Raw genomic sequence first — 19,984 nt, forward strand, 5'->3', positions numbered from 1 at the left:
TTGGATTTCCAAGGGGGGAGTTTTGGCTTCCTTTCACTCGGATTAACTTGCTATTGTTACCAAAATCTCTCGTGTTCCAATCGCTCTCTCTTTCTCTCTATCTATCTATCTCTCTCTCTCTCTCTTTGCTGTGACCCAAAAAGTAATGAGCAAAAGAAGAAAAGAATTTAAATTTGCAAGCGAAAGAAAACCAGAAAGTTCCATTAACAACAAATATTTTTGGCAGCCTCAATTTTGGTGTTCTCTTCAATTTTTTATGTTTTTTGTTTTTGTTGCTGCGGGAGCGGGAAGCTGTTCAGTGGGGCTTACGGGGGTTTTTTTTCCCGCCGATTGCGAGCGAGCGAACATTCTTTGAAAAGCACAGGCCATCCATCACTCAAGCACTGAGAGAAAATGTTAAAGGGAAAATGTAAATTAGGTTATTATAAAGCTTCAGCTTAGGTTGTGATTACAGAAAACAAAAGATTTCGAATATTTAAACATTAAACTTATAAGAATACTATTTTATTTCAAAATTTACAGATCTAGAATTATACTCCCTTAAAAAACCGAAATTCCCATTACTAAAGTCCAAACTGATCATGATTATTCTATATTTAGAACACACTATCTCCCAATTTTTTTACTCTGTGCGAAAAACGCTCGAAAGAGAGTACAAAGAGAGCAAGGCTAATTCGGTTTTCTGTTTCGAGTTCGAAATGAAAACGAAGCGAAGCTCAAAAATCCCAAATCCGAATTCGAATTGGAATAGGAATTGGAATTGGAATTGGGAGCTGTGAAATGAGCGGCGCGAAATCATAATGGAAATCAAAAATAGCAACCAAACACACACACACACAAACATGTAACACATATGGACAAACAACGAAGTGTGTGGAAAGAAAAGCCACAAAAAATGTGTTCGACACGAAAATTGTTGAGCAAAAGAAACGGCGGAAAAAATTCAATTACATATTGACTTTTGTTTATTTGCTGGCGGCTTTGAAATGGATTGGAATTTTTGGTGTGTGTTGTGTGAAATCACGGACTCCAACTCTTTTTTTCTCGTCTTTTTTGTATTTTCGAGCGGGGTGCGGCATAAATTTTCACTTTGCCAAGCGCTATAACAACAACAACAAAAGCAACGTAGAAGTGTTGCCAAAAATACAAAAGCAAACACACACACACACTGGAATTTGGAATGCCAAACGAGTTTTGGAACTCAGGTTCCTCTGCTTCTTCTTCTTCTTTCACTCGGCGAATATTTTCTTCGTCATTCGAGAGCCAAAAAAAAAAACCATTTAAAAAAAAATAAACAAAAAGGCTGAAAAAATTTCCAACTTTTATTGTTAATTTCTTTAAGCGCAGCTTTTTAAAGCTGCTGCGCGGGCGTCGACGCAGGCAGAAATACACTGCAATAAAATATATGTATGATCAGGTTCTTTTATGAAGTCTAAACTATACGTTTGGACTTCTATGTACATATGTATGTATGTATGTACATATGTTTGATCTCAAGCATATGCTTAAATCTTAACTTTTTTAGAAACCTTTTTTAAAATATTGAAAATTTTACATATATTTTGAAAAACGTTAAAGAGAGAAATTTTTCAGAATAAGATCAAATAAAGATCATAAAGACTTAATTCCATAATTCATAAGTAAATTTTTTATTATTGAAACTCTAAACATGATCTTTTTCAGATGATGATTTCAAAATACATATAAAATAATATCATACAAACATTTTTAAGTCCAAAAAGATCATATTTCTTAACGTGCATTAGCATTATTGTTGTTCTTGTTTTTCGTGTAATTATGGTCTTGTGCTGACTTTTTTTTATATTTATGTACATATGTATGTACATATATATTTGCTCAAATCAAGTAATCATTTATATTTAAGCATCAAAATCAAGTTTTGGCAATTGCTAATGCAAGACGGGGCAAAAAAGTGGGCAAAGATTTAAACAAATGTATAATGTATGTATGCATGTATGTATGTACATACATATATACATATGTATATACGCTTGTACATTGACGATTTTATTAGAAAGTAGCAATTGGCAAAAACAAACAGATATGCAAAATGGCTAAATGCAAAAAAAAAAAAAAAGACAGAAAAAAGAGTGGAACCATAAATTGAAAGTTTAATCTTTTCTTGACACCTTTCTACTTCCCCAGCTAAAAATTTTAATTGCCTCGCTAAAAAATAATGACAGGTGTCTGGTGAATTATGTTCTTCAGCGTTAATTACATTTATTTTATTTGTAGTAATATTACCTGCATTATCTCTTAATTTATTTAAGATTTTTTTAAGTTCTGCCTTCTTGATGAGATCATTATATTTTTGGTAGATTATTCTATTGAACGGTTCTTTGACGGTTATAGAAAAAAAACATTAAAGACCTTACATTAAGATGATCTAAGTTGTGAAATATCATAGAGATTTCATAAAATTTAAAAAGTATATTGAGTATCTCAAAAAATTACAATTTTCGTTCATATTTAAGCTTTAAAAAATCATAAAAACATCCACAATAAATTCCCAAATTTTTCCATATTTTTGTGATCTATAGAGCTTTTTACATAGAACTCCATATGCCATATTTTCTTATGTGCGAACCGAGAAAAAACAACACTTTCTTTGCCTTTTCATTTAGCGCGACTTCCTTTTGCCACAACCCCTTCTTCTTCTTCTACACTCTCTACCTCTGCCCTTCCTCAACAACAATCCCTTTTTCCAAGCAGACAGTTGCAAAAAGCAATCAACTGTATCGTCGAATATTGCCCATCCTGCTCACACTCACTTGTTCTAGCGCACGAACGATCTTCGGATTTTCGAATGCAGCAGAAAGAACAACAAAAGCAGAAACTTCGTGCTTACACATACACACATACGCATGCATGAGCATATACATATACGCACACTTGCAAAAGCCTATTTCTTTTTTCGACTTTTATTCGAACTTTTTTGCAGCGATTTTTCATTAACAAACGGCAACTCTCAGGAATAAAATCGTCGTCGCTCCGCTCGTTAAGTTCTCGTTGTTTCCCACCCACAAAAAACCCAAATTTATTTGTAACTTAAAAAGCTGTGCGCATTACATAAATTCTAGTGAAGTATCAACAAAAAATATGACAAAACAAAAAAACTGAGTGATGTAAAATACAGTTTTTGTAACGAGTGCATAACTATATAATTTATTATAATTAAAGTTCAACTGCAGTTGAAAAGAGACAAAATAGATAATAATATATAGGTGTTTGTGAGTGTTTGCCGCCTCTCCTGCTTGAGAGTGAAAGGGAGAGGGAGAGAGAGTGAGAGAACGTGACCGAGTTGCAATGAAAACTCCAATGGAAATTCAGGTGAGTGATTCTCAAACGACGTGATGTTATGCGGGGATTATCATCTCTATACTATATACCAGCAAAAAGATCTGTAGAATTTATGTTTTTTTTTGCCATGGAGACACTCCTAAGATCAATTAGTATTGGTTAGAGCGTGTAGAATTTCGCACTGGAATGTTAATTTTCCAGTCTCCAGTTCATCTTACCCCCCTTTGAAAACCGTTAAAAATGAAGGTACATATTTTAGGTACCGCATAATTTTTACACACAAAAATTAGAGAGAAAACGCGAGGCGATGAAGTCATGCTGGAAGCCAAAAATAAATCAACGCCGATCATAAAAACGTTTGGAGAGTGCACAAAATATAATTTGCGCTTTTTAGTAGGAAATGCATTGCACACAAACAAACACATAGCCATTATCTTTCATCCCCCTCGCACACATTCAAACAAATGCAACGGGAGAGGGAGAAAGGAAAATAGCGTGAGATAGAGAGAGCTTGCTCGGCAACGGTAATTTTTACCATTTCGAACATTATGGCTTCGCTTTGCCTGCAAAAAGCAAAAAACAACAAAAATCGAGCAAACAAAAGCTAAAAGCAACAACAAAATCTCGCCCCTTGCTGGGGAACAAAAACAATAACAACTGCAAATGATATTTTCGAACTCCGCCACATAGAACCAGAGTTGTCAACAGCTTTAAGCTTTTCCCTAAGGGGGGTTCTATCTTGTAAGACATAAAATGGTAATGGATTATAAGAAACCTTTTAGCCATATTGCAAGTATTTTATCAAGTTTATTAAAGATTAACACTGACGTTGGTTTTTAAAAAACACTACCTTAATCATTATAAACTTGCTTAAGTGTAGCCATAGAAGTAAAATTATAAAATTAAAAAAATATTTATGTAGTTCAGAGCAAAACTCCTTAGGAGTTGTTTGACCTTGAAAAAGACTGTCATAAGACCATAATTTAATTAGTTCATTAAATAATGTTAGAAATTGATACGTTAGTCTTGCTGTATTGCCTATCTTCTGTCGATCTGTTCTTGTGAGTTGGCAACTCTAGCTGGCAACTCTGCGCGGCAAGCATACAAAAAAAGCACACGAAACGTATATGGAAGTGGAAGAGGGGGAGACAAACAGACGACGTCAACTCATTTTTCGAACTCGCACTCACACTCTCATTCGGACTCGCACTCTTCGGGTTTCGCTTCGGTTTCGTTTCTAACTCTCTCGGCGCTCTTCGGTTAGTCCGCTTTATGGGCACCTTTCGGCTTTTTCGTGCGCCAGCGGAAAGTCGCGTCAGTCGTCAGTTTTTCTTCAGTGGCTTCGCGCGTCCGCAATTTTCAGTGTGTGGTGCGTTGTTGCTGCTGCCTACTCTTTTTTCTTTCTGCTCTCCACGGCAGCGGGAAAGGAAAAATACATACACATGCATACAGGGCCCCATCACATACAGTAAAAATAAATTCAACTTTATTGCTTTTCCCCCGTCGCGTTATCGTGCGTGTGTGTGTGTGTGCCACTGTATTTTATACATATATATATTTTATTATGTATATGTATATATGGCTTGGAAAAGCAACACCAAAATTTGATATGTGCAAAGTTTATTGACGACTACGTGCTGCCTGTGATTCTATTTCGGTGTGTATTAAAAATTGATAAATAATATACAGTAAGAACTTGCATTTGAACTGTACTTTGCGAATTCATTTGCTAGTGTGTGATTCTATATGTGTGTTAGTTTTTGCATATCAAATCGATACTTCCAGTGGTGTTTCTATCGATTTTTCCCAATGCTCGCTATACGAGGAGAAAGCTTTTCACCAGCACGAAAAAAAGAGAACGAGCGAGCGAGAGAGGTAGAGCTTTCCCGCAAAATGCAACGCTGAAGTAAATGACGGGCGATTTTCATTAATTTTCACATACGCACACACAGCCAATGGCTCACTTTCCATGCAAATGAGGTCAAGTGTTGCAGTGGGAAATGTTTTCTATACAAGTACACACATGCATATACGTACATATGTGTGTGTGTTGCACAGTTATATAAGCTTTTTATTACAAATTAAAATGAAAATGGAAAGCTTGATTAGGAGGTGTAATTAGTAAACAAGTAGCATAGATAGAGCTATTCGAATAAAAAACGAATTGTTAAAACTCCTAGAAAAAAAGCACGTTTTCATTTCGATAGATTCCCAAAGTCTCGATGGCCGCCATCTTGGTTTTTCCCCCACACATAAAATATTTTGTTCAATGCTAGGCCCTCTCTCTCGCTCGCTCTTTTGGCTCCCCTTTTCTTTCGCTCCCGCTCTTTCCGTCGTCTTACTCCCTCGTTCGTTTTTATGTTTGTTCAAAAAAAAAAAAAAAAAACGGAAAGACAAAAACAAAAACAAGCGTGAAATTTTCTCTCTGCACTTTTCACACACACTTAGAAAATCGGGAGAGACACGGCGGATAGTAGTGAGAGGGTGGTAGTGGGGGAACGAGGAAGAGAGAGCAGTCGCCACATATTTTTGTTTCCACTTTGTGCTACACTTCTGCTACGCCGCTTTTGTTGTTTTCTTTTCGACACGTTTACACATTTCCATTTTTCATATTTTCGTGTCGCCCTAATCTCTTATGGGTATATTTCATCTGCAACGTTGCCAAATTTCACCTGCGACTTTTGCAAAAGTTTCATTTGTTTACATTCTACGCACATGTGCAGAATAATAACAATAATAAATGCGATATAAAAAGAAGCTTTTTTGCGCAACAAGTGTAGGAAATCAGAAACTGTTTTTTATTCGCTTTTTGCCTTAATTCTTTGTTTACCATTTATACATATATATATTTCTTTAAGAGTCATCAGTTTTTCTTTTTATTTATAATAAAAAAAACACTAATGACCTTGCAGCAAATTTCTGACCTACACACGTACACGTGCCAAAATAAATGTCGCACTTTTCTTTCTCTATGTTCTATTACTATTCTTGTTATTACAGTAAACATAGAAAAATATAGAATAAGAGAAAAAAGAAAATAAATAAAAGCGAAGGAAGGAAAATAATGAGCGGCGCCCGTTATCGCTGCTTGCTCTTTGGCCGACTTTTATTTTTGTTAGTTTTTATTTACTTATTCGCTTTGGCCATTAGCAAAAAAAAAAAAAAATTAAGTTCATTGAACTTTTGTGCGTTTTATTTCGTTGTTTATTGTTGATTATTTTCGGTGGCTTAGTTTTTTCACTTTCACTTGTTGGCCAGTGGATTTAATAAGTTTTTTGCCGGAAATTAAAAAGTTGCAAAAAGTGGAAAGATAATAAATGAGAGTCTACAATTTTAATAATTTTATACTGTATTCAAACTTTAACTTAAGTATTAAATCTATTAAAAGAAAAATAGTTAAATGACAGATAAATTAGTATCCCAACATTGAAAAATCGATCTACTTAACGATCGTTAAATTCTTTAAAATGGCAGTTTGGGTAAAATTCCCTTAGCCAAAACTGGAAAAACCAACAAATATAGCATGCCCAAAAACTCTACAAAACGACATCACCAAAATCTCGAAGATAGACATATAGATAAACCCTCACCAAAGCACTGACTTCCTCTGCTCCCACACTAATATATATAATGCCCGCAGTCAGTTGGTCGCAGATACATTTACACAGATACAAGATACAGATACAGATACATTCGCGCATAACAAGCCCTTAACATTCACTTTAAATAGCTTTTCGAGAAAACAAGTTTTGTGGTTGACGGTTTTGTTTTTGTTTTTTTTTTAATACATTTTTCGCTGCTTTAATGGCAAAACGACATTTTCTGCGGCCGAACAGAACCGAGCGAAGCGGAAAAGGAAGGGGAAAAAGAAGCATGAAAATGGAAAACGATATGTTTCCAATACACTTTAAGGAATTCCACAGTTGTGAACAGAAATTTGAGATATATGTATGGGGTATATAAAAGGTGATCTAATCTATATTTTTATATAGTTTAATCTTGAAAGTTTAAGTTTTTCATCTTGATAAAACTTGAAACTCATACTTCATTAACTTTTGATTATGTTTTATTTGATTCTTTGGAATATTTTGTCACTCTTAAATAAATATCATTAAATGCAATGCTTGCTTAATGACGATTGAAGAAAATATGTGACTTGCATAAAAGCTTACTGGGGAGAGGGAGTTTCCATGACTAAAAAGACCAGTTTAAGATGACTTTTGGAAAAACCATTGATCTTTTCCAAGAAATTATAATCACTAATCCTACTTCGGGTAGTTTACCTAATGTTGACTCAGATCGTAGGTTTAGTTTCACCTGATTTCGATATATGCATATAACATCTACTCTTGCTTCAGCTTTTCTCAATCTTGAGCTGTTTTTAGCCTGTTTTTTTTTTTTGCTGCCCAGCTACATGTGCAAAGCTGAAAAAGGGTGTAAAAATAACTAAATGAGCGACAGACGCCTACGTGGGTTTTCAGAGGTGTTTTTTCCCTCCTTTTTCTTATTTTTTGTTTTTGTATTTTTTTTTTGGGGCTTCGAACCGAGTGAGTTTCATAGCCATTCAGCAACATTTTCAGCTGCCAGAAATGAAATTATTGAAAGTCAGTGCGAGACTCTCGTCGTCGAGTTTATTTTTACGTCGTAAATATACAAATTTTATGTCTCACATACCATTTAGTACATATTTATATATATACACATGTATGAGTGTGTGTATTTGAGCAGAAAAAGATTCCACTTTATGCAAATCTTGTGGGGGAAGTTTTATATATTTTTTGTTCTTGGCCTCCACACATACACTCTTCTTTTTTTCTCCCTCTTTCTTATTTTTAAGTTATTTCCATTTTAAATTTGTTTTTCTTGCATAGTGTGTGTGTGTGTGTGTGTGTCATGGCGATTTTTCTGGCTGCGATGTGAAATGAAATGAGTTTGTTAAACTGGTTTTTCTGCCAACGACGATCGGATCGGATCTCTAAACCAACAAACAGAACTCGACTCTTTTGCCTTTGCCTTGGCGACCGACCGACCACCCGCTCCTCTGTTCGAAATGGCACAGTTCTTGTATATTCTGCGAAACCGGTTTTTCTTTTGACTTTTGCACACAGACACATAGAACTCTTGAAAACCAGCCCCATTAATATTCCCAAGTTCAGAATGTTCTCTCTCTCTCTATCTCTTTCACTATCTATCTCTTTTGCCGACCAAGAATTTTCTTTACTCCAAAAAAAGAAAAGACAAAAAGGGGCTCCAGACTTTGGCGGCACTTCCTGTGACCAAAGAGCAGGAACGACAGTTGTGATCCAACATCTGCCGGCAGGACGAAAAAAGGGAAAATGGAGGGAGAGAAATACATGCAGACATAATGCCATACATATGGCAAAATGGAGAGGGGGGATCGGCTTAGTTTAGGGGTTGATTGCAACCCCAAAAAGAGAGTCGTCGAGTCCAACGACAGGAACCTCTACCTCATCCTCCTACTTTTCCCTTGAAACTGGTTTTCTCCCGGTTTTCAAAAGGTAAAACCCAACCGTCTGGCGCGTGCTTAGAAAAAAGGGGACCAACATCCTTTATACTATCCCGCTTGCTTGCCGTCCCCCATTCCACTCTCAATCGCCGCATCCCATTTTCATTTCCATCTGGCACTCACTCGAAAAGTCTGTTGGCATTGAACCCTGAATTAATTAAGCCTCAATGAGGAAACATAAAAACAAGTTTATAACAAAAGGATTCAAATGGCTTAAATGTAGCCAAGCTCGTATCTTAATTTATTATAAACCGATCTAACCTTATACTATTTCCGCCCCATTTTCATCTGTCATTGATCCTTAGTATTATAAAGATATGTTTTTTTTGATAGGCAAATGCAACCCAATCAAATTGCGAAAAATAATATCAGTTTTTCGTACTACAGAGGTTGCAATATTAAAATAAGAGTTGAGTTTTTCGCTAACAACGTTTCGTAAAATGAAAATTTTGAACGTAGTTTGATAGTAGATCTCAACACAAAATAATATTAAGGAAATAATAAATAGATTCTATGATTGATCATATAGCAACTGGCTTTTAAAAGTAGGGAAAATGTATAGAGTTTTCTTAAACTCCCAGCTGTTGCTATAATAAACTAATAGATGAGTTTTTCGCTAACAACGTTTCGAAAATGAAAATTGAGCGTAGTTTGATAGTAGATCTCATCACAACTTTCTAGGACTTATTAAAATATAGATCATTTTAGCAGCTAGCTTATAAAATGTTTGGAAAATCAAATATTTTCCAGACAAACCTGCAGTTGCAAAAATATAAACCAGTTGGGTTTTTCGCTAACAACGTTTCGTAAATTGAAAATTGAACGTGGTTTGATAGTAGATCTCAACACAGGACTACCAGAACTCTTAATTCTATTAATATTTTATGAAAATGTATCATTTGTAAAGTTTTTAAACTTGATTTAAACAGAAAATAGGATTCCTTGATCGATCATAAGCTGTATTTGTCAACCTATCACCGTTCATTATCCCATTTGCAACAGCAGTTTTTTATAGTGTTTTGGATTTATTTTTGCCAAAACATTTCCAAATGCAGTTGCCAGATGAAAATTCAGTTGAGATTTTCGCTAACAATGCTCCGTAAAATGAATTTTGGACATCGTTTGATAGTAGACCTCAGCACAGTCTCTCTCATTCTCAGAGACTCTAATTACCGACGATTGCTCATAACTCCACCCCCATATTTAGTATATCTTTTGAGGGCTTCTCTCTCTCTCTCTCTCTTTTGGGAAAACCGAGAACCCCAAAGAAGTCCGAGCCTTTTGCGACCAACTGTACTTTTTCCGCACACGCACACAAACTCATTGTATGTAGCTGTTATAGTTCGCTCTCGCTCGCTTTTCGGTCACAGGATCCCAATTCATAATCCTCCACCATCTGCGCAAAAATAAAACCTTGCAATGTGCAAAGAGCGCGCGTCATTCGTTTTCACAAGAAAAAAGAAAAAGTGAGAGAGAGCGAGAGAGATCCTTTTTCGCCTCCCTGCAGTTTTTACCTACTTCTCTGTGTGTGCTTCTTTGTGTGCGTGCTTGTGGAAAACCCCTCCAATGCATCATCATTGGGGTAAAGACCTGGATGATGCCGCTTCCCTTTTGTGATTTATACAGAGGAAAAAAGCAGGTCACTATTTATAGTCCTTAATCTAGCCAGGATTAACCTTTCACTACCATCTGAATGGTTTTAATTTATATTCTAATATTTTAATATAAACTATTTGGAAAAACTATGTATTTCACATTTATAACTAAAGTGATCATCATTTCAATATTAGTTTTTCTTCACGTGTATTTTGTGCGCATGCCTTGCACCTTCCTTTCATGTGGACCATGTGTTTGTGTGTGTGTATAACAGAATCTCGAAAAACTGATCCCTCCGCATAACGGTACTTGGCTTGGGTCGCCCTGGGGGTGATTCTCTCCCTCTCGCTCCCTCCTTTCCTCTGTCTAGGTTTTGCGCCTGGATCTCTGGCGAAAACTGAACACAAAAAACTGAAACTGGAAAACACAAAGGGGAGTGAAAAAGGGAGCCAGCCCTTCAGTCACGTAGGCATTTATGTAAGGCCATCTTACTCGCTCCCTGCGTCAGTGAACAGTTGGTGTGTAGTTTTTAACTGAAAACTTCTAGGATTTAAAACCTAAAATTTATTCAAAGAACAGTTCATTTAAAGTAAACTACACATCCTTTTTGTATTTTGTTTATAAAATCAATAATGAAATAGCAATTGTAAATCAAAGTACTCTTAAATCTCAATATAACCGTTTTCCAGCCAATTTTCGCTACCTGTGTTTGTGTGTGTGTATTTCCCGTTATTTTAGTTTGGCACGATTATTGCCGCTGCAGTTCTCCTTTTCCTTTGGGCTCCTTTTTCCTCTGCCACTGGCGACGTCGCTGCCGCAGTCGCAGTCTACCTGCCTCTCGCTCTCTCTTTCTCCTTTTGCTTACTTGGCAATTTCATAACGTGCCCCCAAATGGGAGAGAGAGAGTGACGCGCTCAACTCTTACTCGCTCCATCTCGCTCTAACAGCAACTTCGTTTGCGGGTCGAGCAAGAGAGTGCGAGCGAGTGTGAGAGCATTAAATGAACGCGAGAGAGCGCCAAGCAGCAAGGCGTCGTTTTCGAGGGTCGCTCAGTTGCCGTCACATTTGCGTCGTTTCATTCGGTTTTGTGCGCTCGGAGCTTTTGTTTGGTTCTCTGCGTTGTGCGGCAGATCGCGAGGCAACGCGTGCGGTTTGCTGGCTAAATTTTTTACATACACACATCACACATTCAAACAGCAGAAGCGGAGCTAGAATAGAAAAAGCAACCTTTGCAGTGCTAATTATTTACAACACAACAGTAAGTGTGTGTGGAAGTGAAGCATAATCGCGAGTGAGCGAGAGAGATTGTGAAATAGCGCCCATATCTATATGATGGGTGCCATTGTATAAGTGTGTCTGTGTGTGTTTCAGTTTTGTGTGCTTCTAATGAAAACGTTCTATTTTTAAATGCGCCGCACACCATAAAAAACTGAAACGATTGCTCCACACTTCAACTTTAAAAATTATCAGTCAGCGAGCGTTTTTGTGTGTCGGTGTGACGATGGGGGGAAAACTGAAAATCATCATAAATCTTTGCCTGTGTGTGTCTACTTGTGAAATTTTCCACAACGGAGAAAAAGGGAATTAAAAAAAACCCAGACAGAAATATATGTGTTCGCGCTGCAGCGACGCCGACTGCGAAACTTCCCCTCTTTATGTTTCATGCTTCGTTTTTTTCGTTTTACTTTTTTCGGTCGTCACGAAGTCTCTTCGGCTTTTATCGTGTCCATCGATCTCCAACACCAACACACTCAGTCGGGAAGCAGAAACAGAAGCAACTGTAACACAAATCCGTTAGCTCTCTCTTTTGACGAGAGAACGTGTGTGCGAGTGTTGGCGAAAGAGCAAAGTTGAAAAATTAACAAGAAGCAGAAACTCGCTCGAAAATAATAATAATAAAAAAAACTGCATTTCGCTGTGCAAAATTTGCATACAAGTATGTCTCTAAGTCTGTGCCTGTGTGTGTTTGTGAGAATGCAAAACAACAATAATAATCTAGCTGAAATTTCAAGCGTGTAAAAGAGATGAAAGATATTGTTATTGCTGCGCTGAAATTAAACATGAACATGAACTTGACCTTGAGCCGCATTATTGCGAGTTTTTGTTTCGCATTACTAATTTTGTTTTTTATTTCCTCTCTCTTTTTGCAGCATAACTGCTGACACACAAAACAAAAACTGAAAGAAGAACCGAAGGCGAAAGCAGTTTTATTTTCGTTTAGACACCCCACTCTGTACCCCTAAGTTTTGCCCATTGTAAATCACCAAACGAGTGGCGAAAAAACCGCAAATCAGAGAGAGAGCTCAACGTTCGGCCCCAAGGACGTGGGCCCAAACCCCCAGGAACCCCCATTCAACCATCATCCAAACAAAAAATCCCCTTAAGACACCAAAATGGATGACGATCAGCAGTTTTGTTTGCGGTGGAACAACCATCAGAGCACACTGATCAGCGTGTTCGACACGTTGCTGGAGAACGAGACTCTAGTCGATTGCACGCTAGCCGCCGAGGGCAAATTTCTCAAGGCCCACAAGGTGGTGCTGTCAGCATGCAGTCCCTACTTTGCTGTAAGTTTTTATTATCTTAACCTTTTCTTGAAAACATTTTGTAACACGATGAAAATCTTCTTTTTTCTGTAGACCTTACTACAAGAACAGTACGACAAGCATCCCATTTTCATACTCAAGGATGTCAAGTACCAAGAGCTGCGCGCCATGATGGACTATATGTATCGCGGCGAGGTCAATATTTCGCAGGATCAGCTGGCCGCTCTGCTCAAGGCCGCAGAATCGCTGCAGATCAAGGGTCTGTCGGACAATCGCACTGGTGGCGGATCAGCCCCCAAGCCAGAGTCCTCCGGACAGCAGCATCATCGCGGCGGCAAGCTGAGCGGTGCCTACACACTGGAGCAGACGAAGCGCGCCCGCCTGGCCACCGGCGGAGCGATGGACGCGTCCGGTGATGTGTCCGGTTCGCGTGAGGGCTCCTCGAGTCCGTCGCGTCGGCGTCGAAAAGTTAGACGTCGCAGCATGGAGAATGGTGAGTTGTCAAGCGATTAGGATTATCTTTTATTTTGTTTAATATGAAAAAAAAAAAAAAAGAAAACGAAATTTAAAGTCGAGAACATTCTATTAATGGAATTAAAGAATTTTTGATAATTAGAAAGCTCTTCTTAAATTCTACATTACCTTAAATTATACTAACTTACTAAATCATAATTTCCATCCTTCTTTTTCCAGATGCCCACGACAACTCCAACTCGTCCGTGTTACAAGCCGCCGCCTCGAATCAGTCAATCCTCCAGCAGACAGGCGCCGGTCTGGCCGTCTCCGCTTTGGTCACCACCCAATTGGCCAGCGGACCGGCAGCCGGAACCAGCAGCCAAGCGTCGTCGACCCAGCAACAACAGCCATTGACCAGCACCAACGTTACCAAAAAGACTGAAAGCGCTAAACTAACATCCTCGACAGCCGCCCCAGCGAGCGGAGCATCTGCGTCAGCGGCCGCCGTACAACAGGCCCATCTGCAGCAGGCGCAGGCCACAAGCGATGCCATTAACACCGAGAATGTACAAGCCCAGAGCCAAGGTGGCGCCCAAGGCGTCCAAGGCGATGATGACGATATGGATGAGGGCAGTGTCATTGGTGGATCAAGTGCCGCCAGTGGACCCAATCCCGCCTCCGCCTCTGCATCCGCCGTCCATGCCGGAGTTGTGGTTAAGCAGCTGGCCAGCGTTGTGGACAAATCGTCGTCGAATCACAAACAAAAGATCAAAGACAACAGCGTGTCATCAGTGGGCTCTGATATGGTTATTGAACCCAAAGCCGAATACGATGACGATGCGCATGATGAGAACGTTGAGGATTTGACACTGGACGAGGAGGACATGACAATGGAAGAGCTGGACCAGACGGCCGGCACCAGCCAGGGTGGCGAAGGATCTAGTCAAAGTAAGTTAAATACAATATTTATTATTTTAACTTGTAACTTACATGGGATTTTATTTTAATTTACTAGCATATGCATGGCAACACGACAGATCTCAGGATGAACTTGGACTAATGGCACAGGATGCACAGCAACGGGATCCTCAAGGTGAGTGTTTGTTGCCTCTGAACTCGATTATATGAGCTACGAACAAATGAAAAAGCAAAAAGTACAGCTTAGCCCAGAAGTTTTTTAATAGACGAGAAGTTTTTTCGAATCAGCGAGCACGACAAACAACAAGCTTAAAAAAAATTCAAATGCAAATGCAGATAAAAAACCAAACGATTGAAATCCAACTTTTCAAGGTCACAAAACTCCATTTTAATCACACAAAACATTTTTAAAAGTTATACATATTTATTTCTTTTACAATTTTTAAAGTACACACACACACACTATACCAAAGTATAAAAAAAAGTCGTGCTCCGAAAAAAGCTCTTAAAATGTTGAACAAGAAAAAAAAGAACCATAAAAGAAACGTAGAATTTTTTCGAATATAATTTTCAACAAGATAGCAGACGAAAAAAAAAGCAAGCAACAAGAAAAAGTACAAATACAAACAATACCAAAAATAACAAGATTTGTGAACGAGAGTTTTGGTGCAGAGAAAATACAAAAAAAAAAAAAAAAAAAAACAATAGCAAAAACAGCAACAAAAATTAATGTTGAAGAGGGAGAATTTACGACTCTGATTTGAGAGAATTTGAAATGCTGGTTTTTGATTATATTTTTTTTTGTTTTTGCCTGCGCCACTCACTTCGTCACAGATAAATTAACCCGAAACAAGAATAATTTGTGCAAGTTGAAAGTATTACTTAAAAACTCTTTCTTTACTTAATATGATTTTTTACAAAACTAATCATTTTTTAATTACGACACACACATAATTCGTATAACTAGTAATCTTTTTTTTTTTTTTGTACATATCTATTTATTATGATTAATTTTTAACACACACACACTTTTGAAAAGAAAATGAGAAACATTTACCACTCACACACACACAACCACAAAACATATATAATTGCTATAAACCACAAAAAAAAAACCAACAAACCCCCAACCACCACCACCAACCACCCCTCTAACATTCTCATTTTACCATTATCTATATATATATGTATGATTCTATGTATGATCATTTGTTGTTGAATTTTCGTAATACGTTTCTTTACAATTGGTGTTTGATTAACTCTTAATTTTGCCTTATTTACTGTATATATATATAAATCGCATATTTCCAACATTCCCAAATATTTTTTAGTTGCTCGCCCGCCCACTCACTATCTATCTTCCTTCTCCCCCTCTCTATTCTCTATACCCTACCATCCTTCTCTTTCCAACATTAAGCCGTTAGCTGCAGAGCAAAGAAAATGAAATAGAAAATGCATTCCATAAGAAATCATAAAGTTCATGGTCACACTGACTCACCCATATACACACACACACACACACACCACTCAATCAACCACACTGCAGCTTTAAATTTAGGCAGAAAAATCAAAAAGAAATTCCCTTATCATTTAAGTTAGTGTTTAAATTTACGTATCAACAATGTTTCTATGTGTGTGCGTTTTGATCTCTCTCTGGCTCGATCGCTCGCTCTTTTTCCCCCTCTCTAAGCTGCTGTTTGTGTGCGTGTATCATTGTCCGTGTGTGTATGTGTGTGTGTGTATAGTGCGTGTATGTGTGAGTGTGCAGGGCTCTGTCCACACAACAACAACAACATGTATTTTCCCGCCCCACCAAAGAAAGCTCTCTCAGTACAGTCGCGTCAAAAGTTAAAAAAAAAAAAAAAAAGTTTGGCCACACTTCAATAGCAAATCTTCTAGCAAAACTCGATTATGTTTGTTCGCCTTAACTTTGTTTGCATTTTAAAAGCATAACACACACACACACTCACACATCCAAATCACACCCACGACGAACATTCGCAAACAAACAAAATCACCCAAACACACACACACACACACATACTCATTTTTCATTCTATATAGTTTTTGTGCCATTCCCATTTTGATTGTCCTCTTCTTTAGCAACTCTCAGCGCGTGCTAATGTTTTTTACACTAGTTTTTTTTTTATATACTTTATACATATTATTACGAAAATACGCATGCAGTTTTAAATTGTATTTTAGTACTATCTACTCTATATATACATATATATTTTGCTTTATTTTGGTTGACGGGACTTTTTTTTTGTTGTTTATTTTCCTTATGGATTTGTTTTTTTAGTTTTAAAGCTAGTCTGTAAGCTTTTCCGGTCGAAAGTAAAACGTGCTCGCGCTCTCGGGCTTTTCTTTCGTGAATTACTACGTCTATAGGGTTGGGGAATTCTTTTTCCTACAACCAAAAAGATGTACGCGGTATATTGTTGTTCTGTTGAAAAACCTTTTAAACCAAGTCAAGTGAAAAGTGTTGTTTGAAACTGATGACTGAGAGACGTGGAAAACTGCAACTGGAGGATCGTCGCTTTTGGAGGAGGATCTCAGCTGTCGGGGAAAAAGGTCTCATGTCGTTGCCACAAAACAAAGCACGTAGCCATCCAAGATGGTGAGGTACAATCGCAGCTTTGGGCATTTCGACGAGATCCATCTGTAACATCTCAAGACACCACCCAGCGAAGCATCCAAATTCAGCGCGGAAAACTCAGGTGCGTTTCCAGGTGAGTATGCTCCGCTCAACGGTATCGGTTGGGCGGAGTGCAATACAAAAATGAAGTAAATTTTTTATTTTAAGTTCATTTTTGTTTAAACCTTTAAAAACTTCCCGATCCTTAATCCTTTTATCCCCAAATCCTATATCACCAATTATTTCCCTTTTTCCCAACCAAAAATCAACATTCATTCCTCATCAAAAAAAAAAAAAAAGAAGAAATTTGATTTTACAGCGATTCCAGGTAATGTGTTAAAAGAAAAACAACTCAACAAGCGCTCTCTCTTTCTCCTGAAAAGAGTCGTTTTTAATGGGCCTTCCAGATGGTAAGCTATAGTGTAACTCCCAGTTTCTACTCTTCTTCCGATTTATTTCTAAGTGTACACCTTAAACTTACATTGTATATATCTATATATATATATTATATATATTTTAGTTAAAATTTCATTTTGCGTTTGGCGTTTGTTTCTCGAAATTGCTTGAAGCGTTGCCAAACAAACACCAAACACCGAAAAACACATATTCTCCTACGAAACTCAACCGATCCCCCACCGATCTATAAAACATATACATATTCATATATAGAGCAAATAATACTAGATATTTGGTGTTTAGAAATTGGAATTTTTGGCAGAGAGAATCTACGAAACATTCAAGAGAAAAACTATAGAGGTTCGGAAAAGTGATTTGTTTGATTTTACTGACGAAGCAGATTTAGTAAAAGTCATCCATTATCTTAGAGGGAATATTATGTTCTGCGGATCGTTTGATGTCTTTTGGTTTTAATATTTGATTCACTAATCTAAAACCAATCCTATGGGTTGTTCTTTTAATTGAAAGAAATTTCCTAATATTTAAAGATTGCCATGGTAAGTCATGGGATCATAATGATCATGGTTCATTGGCAAAAGAAGATTTTGGTTTGTTTTTCTTAATCTCTTTTAAAGGTTTGAAAAGAATTTTGGGGTTTTCCCTAATTGCTTTCTTATTTCTGGTCTTTCTGGCCAGTTAGCAATTCTTCAAAAGCTTTCAAAAGCTCGTTTTTCTTTGCTTTGTTTCTTTTCTCTTTTTATTCCCCCTTCTTTTTCGGAGACAATCTTGTTTGCCCAATTAATTTATTAAGGCTTTGTTTTGCTCGTTAGCAAGAAGGTGGTGATATGGTAAAGTATCTGAAAAGAAATATCTTATTTTTGATATCCATGAAAGTGTGGTTTTGATCTCTCAGCGATCTCTACTCCCCTCACTTCTCCTCCAACCACCCTCTCTTTGGAGGGGTTCTCTCAGCGCTTTCTATGCCCGTTTTGTTAATTGTTAATCAGCAGAGACAACAAATGCTGCCCGCGAGGCATTCGTTCAAGTTCAAGGTCGGCTAAATTATAATGTGTTTCTATGTGTGAGATTGTGGCGGTGTTGTTTTTGTTGTTTTTAATCAGCATTGTTCACATGAGTTTTTTTTTTTTTGTTTGTTTTTAAAGCAACAATAATATTAATGTTGATATCTCTGTGAATGTATCTCGTTTTTTGTGCGCTTGCTTGATGTTTTCTTCTCGCAGTTAGCTATTTTTAAAATTTTGTGCTGCATCCGTGTAAGAAAAAAACTCATTCGATGCGACGATTAAAGATAATGGTGGTGTTGCATAAAGAAGAATCAAGTTTGGGAATTTTTGTCGTTGGGAATTTCTTTAAACGCAGAAAGCTGGTTGTGGTGTGAAAAAAGAGAGAGAGGGAGAAAGAGAGGGAGAAAGAGAGGGAGGTGTAGTGCCTTGAAAAACCACTTTAATTGGCTATACTTTGCTTAGATTGCTTTATTATGGGCGAGATTTTTATTATCTGGCAAGACTTGAGCTTATATAACAGAAGTTTGCATAGTTAGAGGGAGACTTGAGGTTTTTTATTGTCGTTCCTTAACTTGATTTAATGCTGGAAGTTGTAGGTTTTCAATATGAGCTTTTATAAATCATTACTTTGGGTATTAAAACGGATAAGAAATCTGTTTGTTTGTATTTCTAAAAAACTAAGAGTGACTAATTTTGTAAAGAAATTTACAATTTATGTTCAAATCAGAACTAAAAAAGTCATCAGAGAAATATTTTAATACCCACTTAATAAGGATTTGATGACTAATTTGATTTGCTGGCTAATTTGATTAAAAAAAATCGTATTTTTCCATAAATTAAAAATGAAATTATAAAGTTTCAAGTTCTAGAATATTCTTTAACCACTCCCCCCCTATCAAAATTAGTTTTTTTTCTTACCATTTCCAATGACGACTGCCACCTCCCTGTTTCGGTTTTGGCCCAGTTGAAAGCTGTTTGCATGGCCTTGACCCAATTTACACAACAGGCACATACACACACAGATACACACACGCACCAACAGGCACAGTCGCCAGATAATTTGTTTTTTCTATATATATTTTTTTTGTGTAACTTGCAAAATGAGTCCAAAGCTTTTTTATCACATCACAAACGTCAACTGCAAGCTCAAAAAAAAACATTTATTTACTTGCAGTCCTTGTTTGTTTGTCTATGTGTATGTGTGTGGTGTGCGGTGTGTGATTGTATGTGTGTTTGTGGAAATAATTTTTAGATTTCTAAAATATATTTTTATGGTATGTCCTTGGAGGAGAGTTCTCCCCCTCCAGCTTTTTATGTAGTTTATAGAAAACATTTTGTTCCCCCACCTTAAGTAACTTGTAGTTGGTATATGTGTCTTATCTGGACTTTTTGCCTCACTTTTGCGCTATCTTCTCTTTACCATTATTCTTCCCTTTTACAATTTTCCATTTTCAACTTGCATTTAAATATGGTATTGTTTTTGGAATTTAATATAAAAGAGCTTTTTTCTAAGGCAATTTAAGGCTTAAACTGGAAAATGTGAAACATAAATAAGACATTT

General features: G+C 37.1%; 1 protein-coding gene across 21 annotated transcripts in view; it reads left to right on the forward strand.

Annotated features, from left to right (window-relative positions):
- Positions 1-2,987: 2,987 nt before the first annotated feature.
- LOC108112164 (longitudinals lacking protein, isoforms F/I/K/T) overlaps positions 2,988-19,984 on the forward strand; it is a 65,967-nt gene continuing 48,970 nt past the window's right edge. For 5 of the 21 annotated variants that reach the window (XM_017221931.2, XM_017221933.2, XM_017221932.1 and 2 more), the window contains exons 1-5: positions 4,634-4,978; positions 12,595-13,011; positions 13,084-13,483; positions 13,684-14,394; positions 14,462-14,539. In XM_017221931.2, coding sequence (XP_017077420.1) covers positions 12,838-13,011; positions 13,084-13,483; positions 13,684-14,394; positions 14,462-14,539 — 1,363 coding nt within the window. In that variant the 5' untranslated portion in view covers positions 4,634-4,978; positions 12,595-12,837. Of the gene's footprint in view, positions 3,352-4,629; positions 4,979-11,513; positions 11,703-12,594; positions 13,012-13,083; positions 13,484-13,683; positions 14,395-14,461; positions 14,540-19,984 lie in introns of those variants that run through there. The other 16 variants (XM_017221927.2, XM_017221924.2, XM_017221926.1 and 13 more) reach the window with 7 other exon arrangements.

This window comes from Drosophila eugracilis, unplaced genomic scaffold (genome assembly GCF_018153835.1).
Source record: "Drosophila eugracilis isolate 14026-0451.02 unplaced genomic scaffold, ASM1815383v1 contig_90, whole genome shotgun sequence".
Classification (NCBI taxonomy): Eukaryota; Metazoa; Arthropoda; class Insecta; order Diptera; family Drosophilidae; genus Drosophila; species Drosophila eugracilis.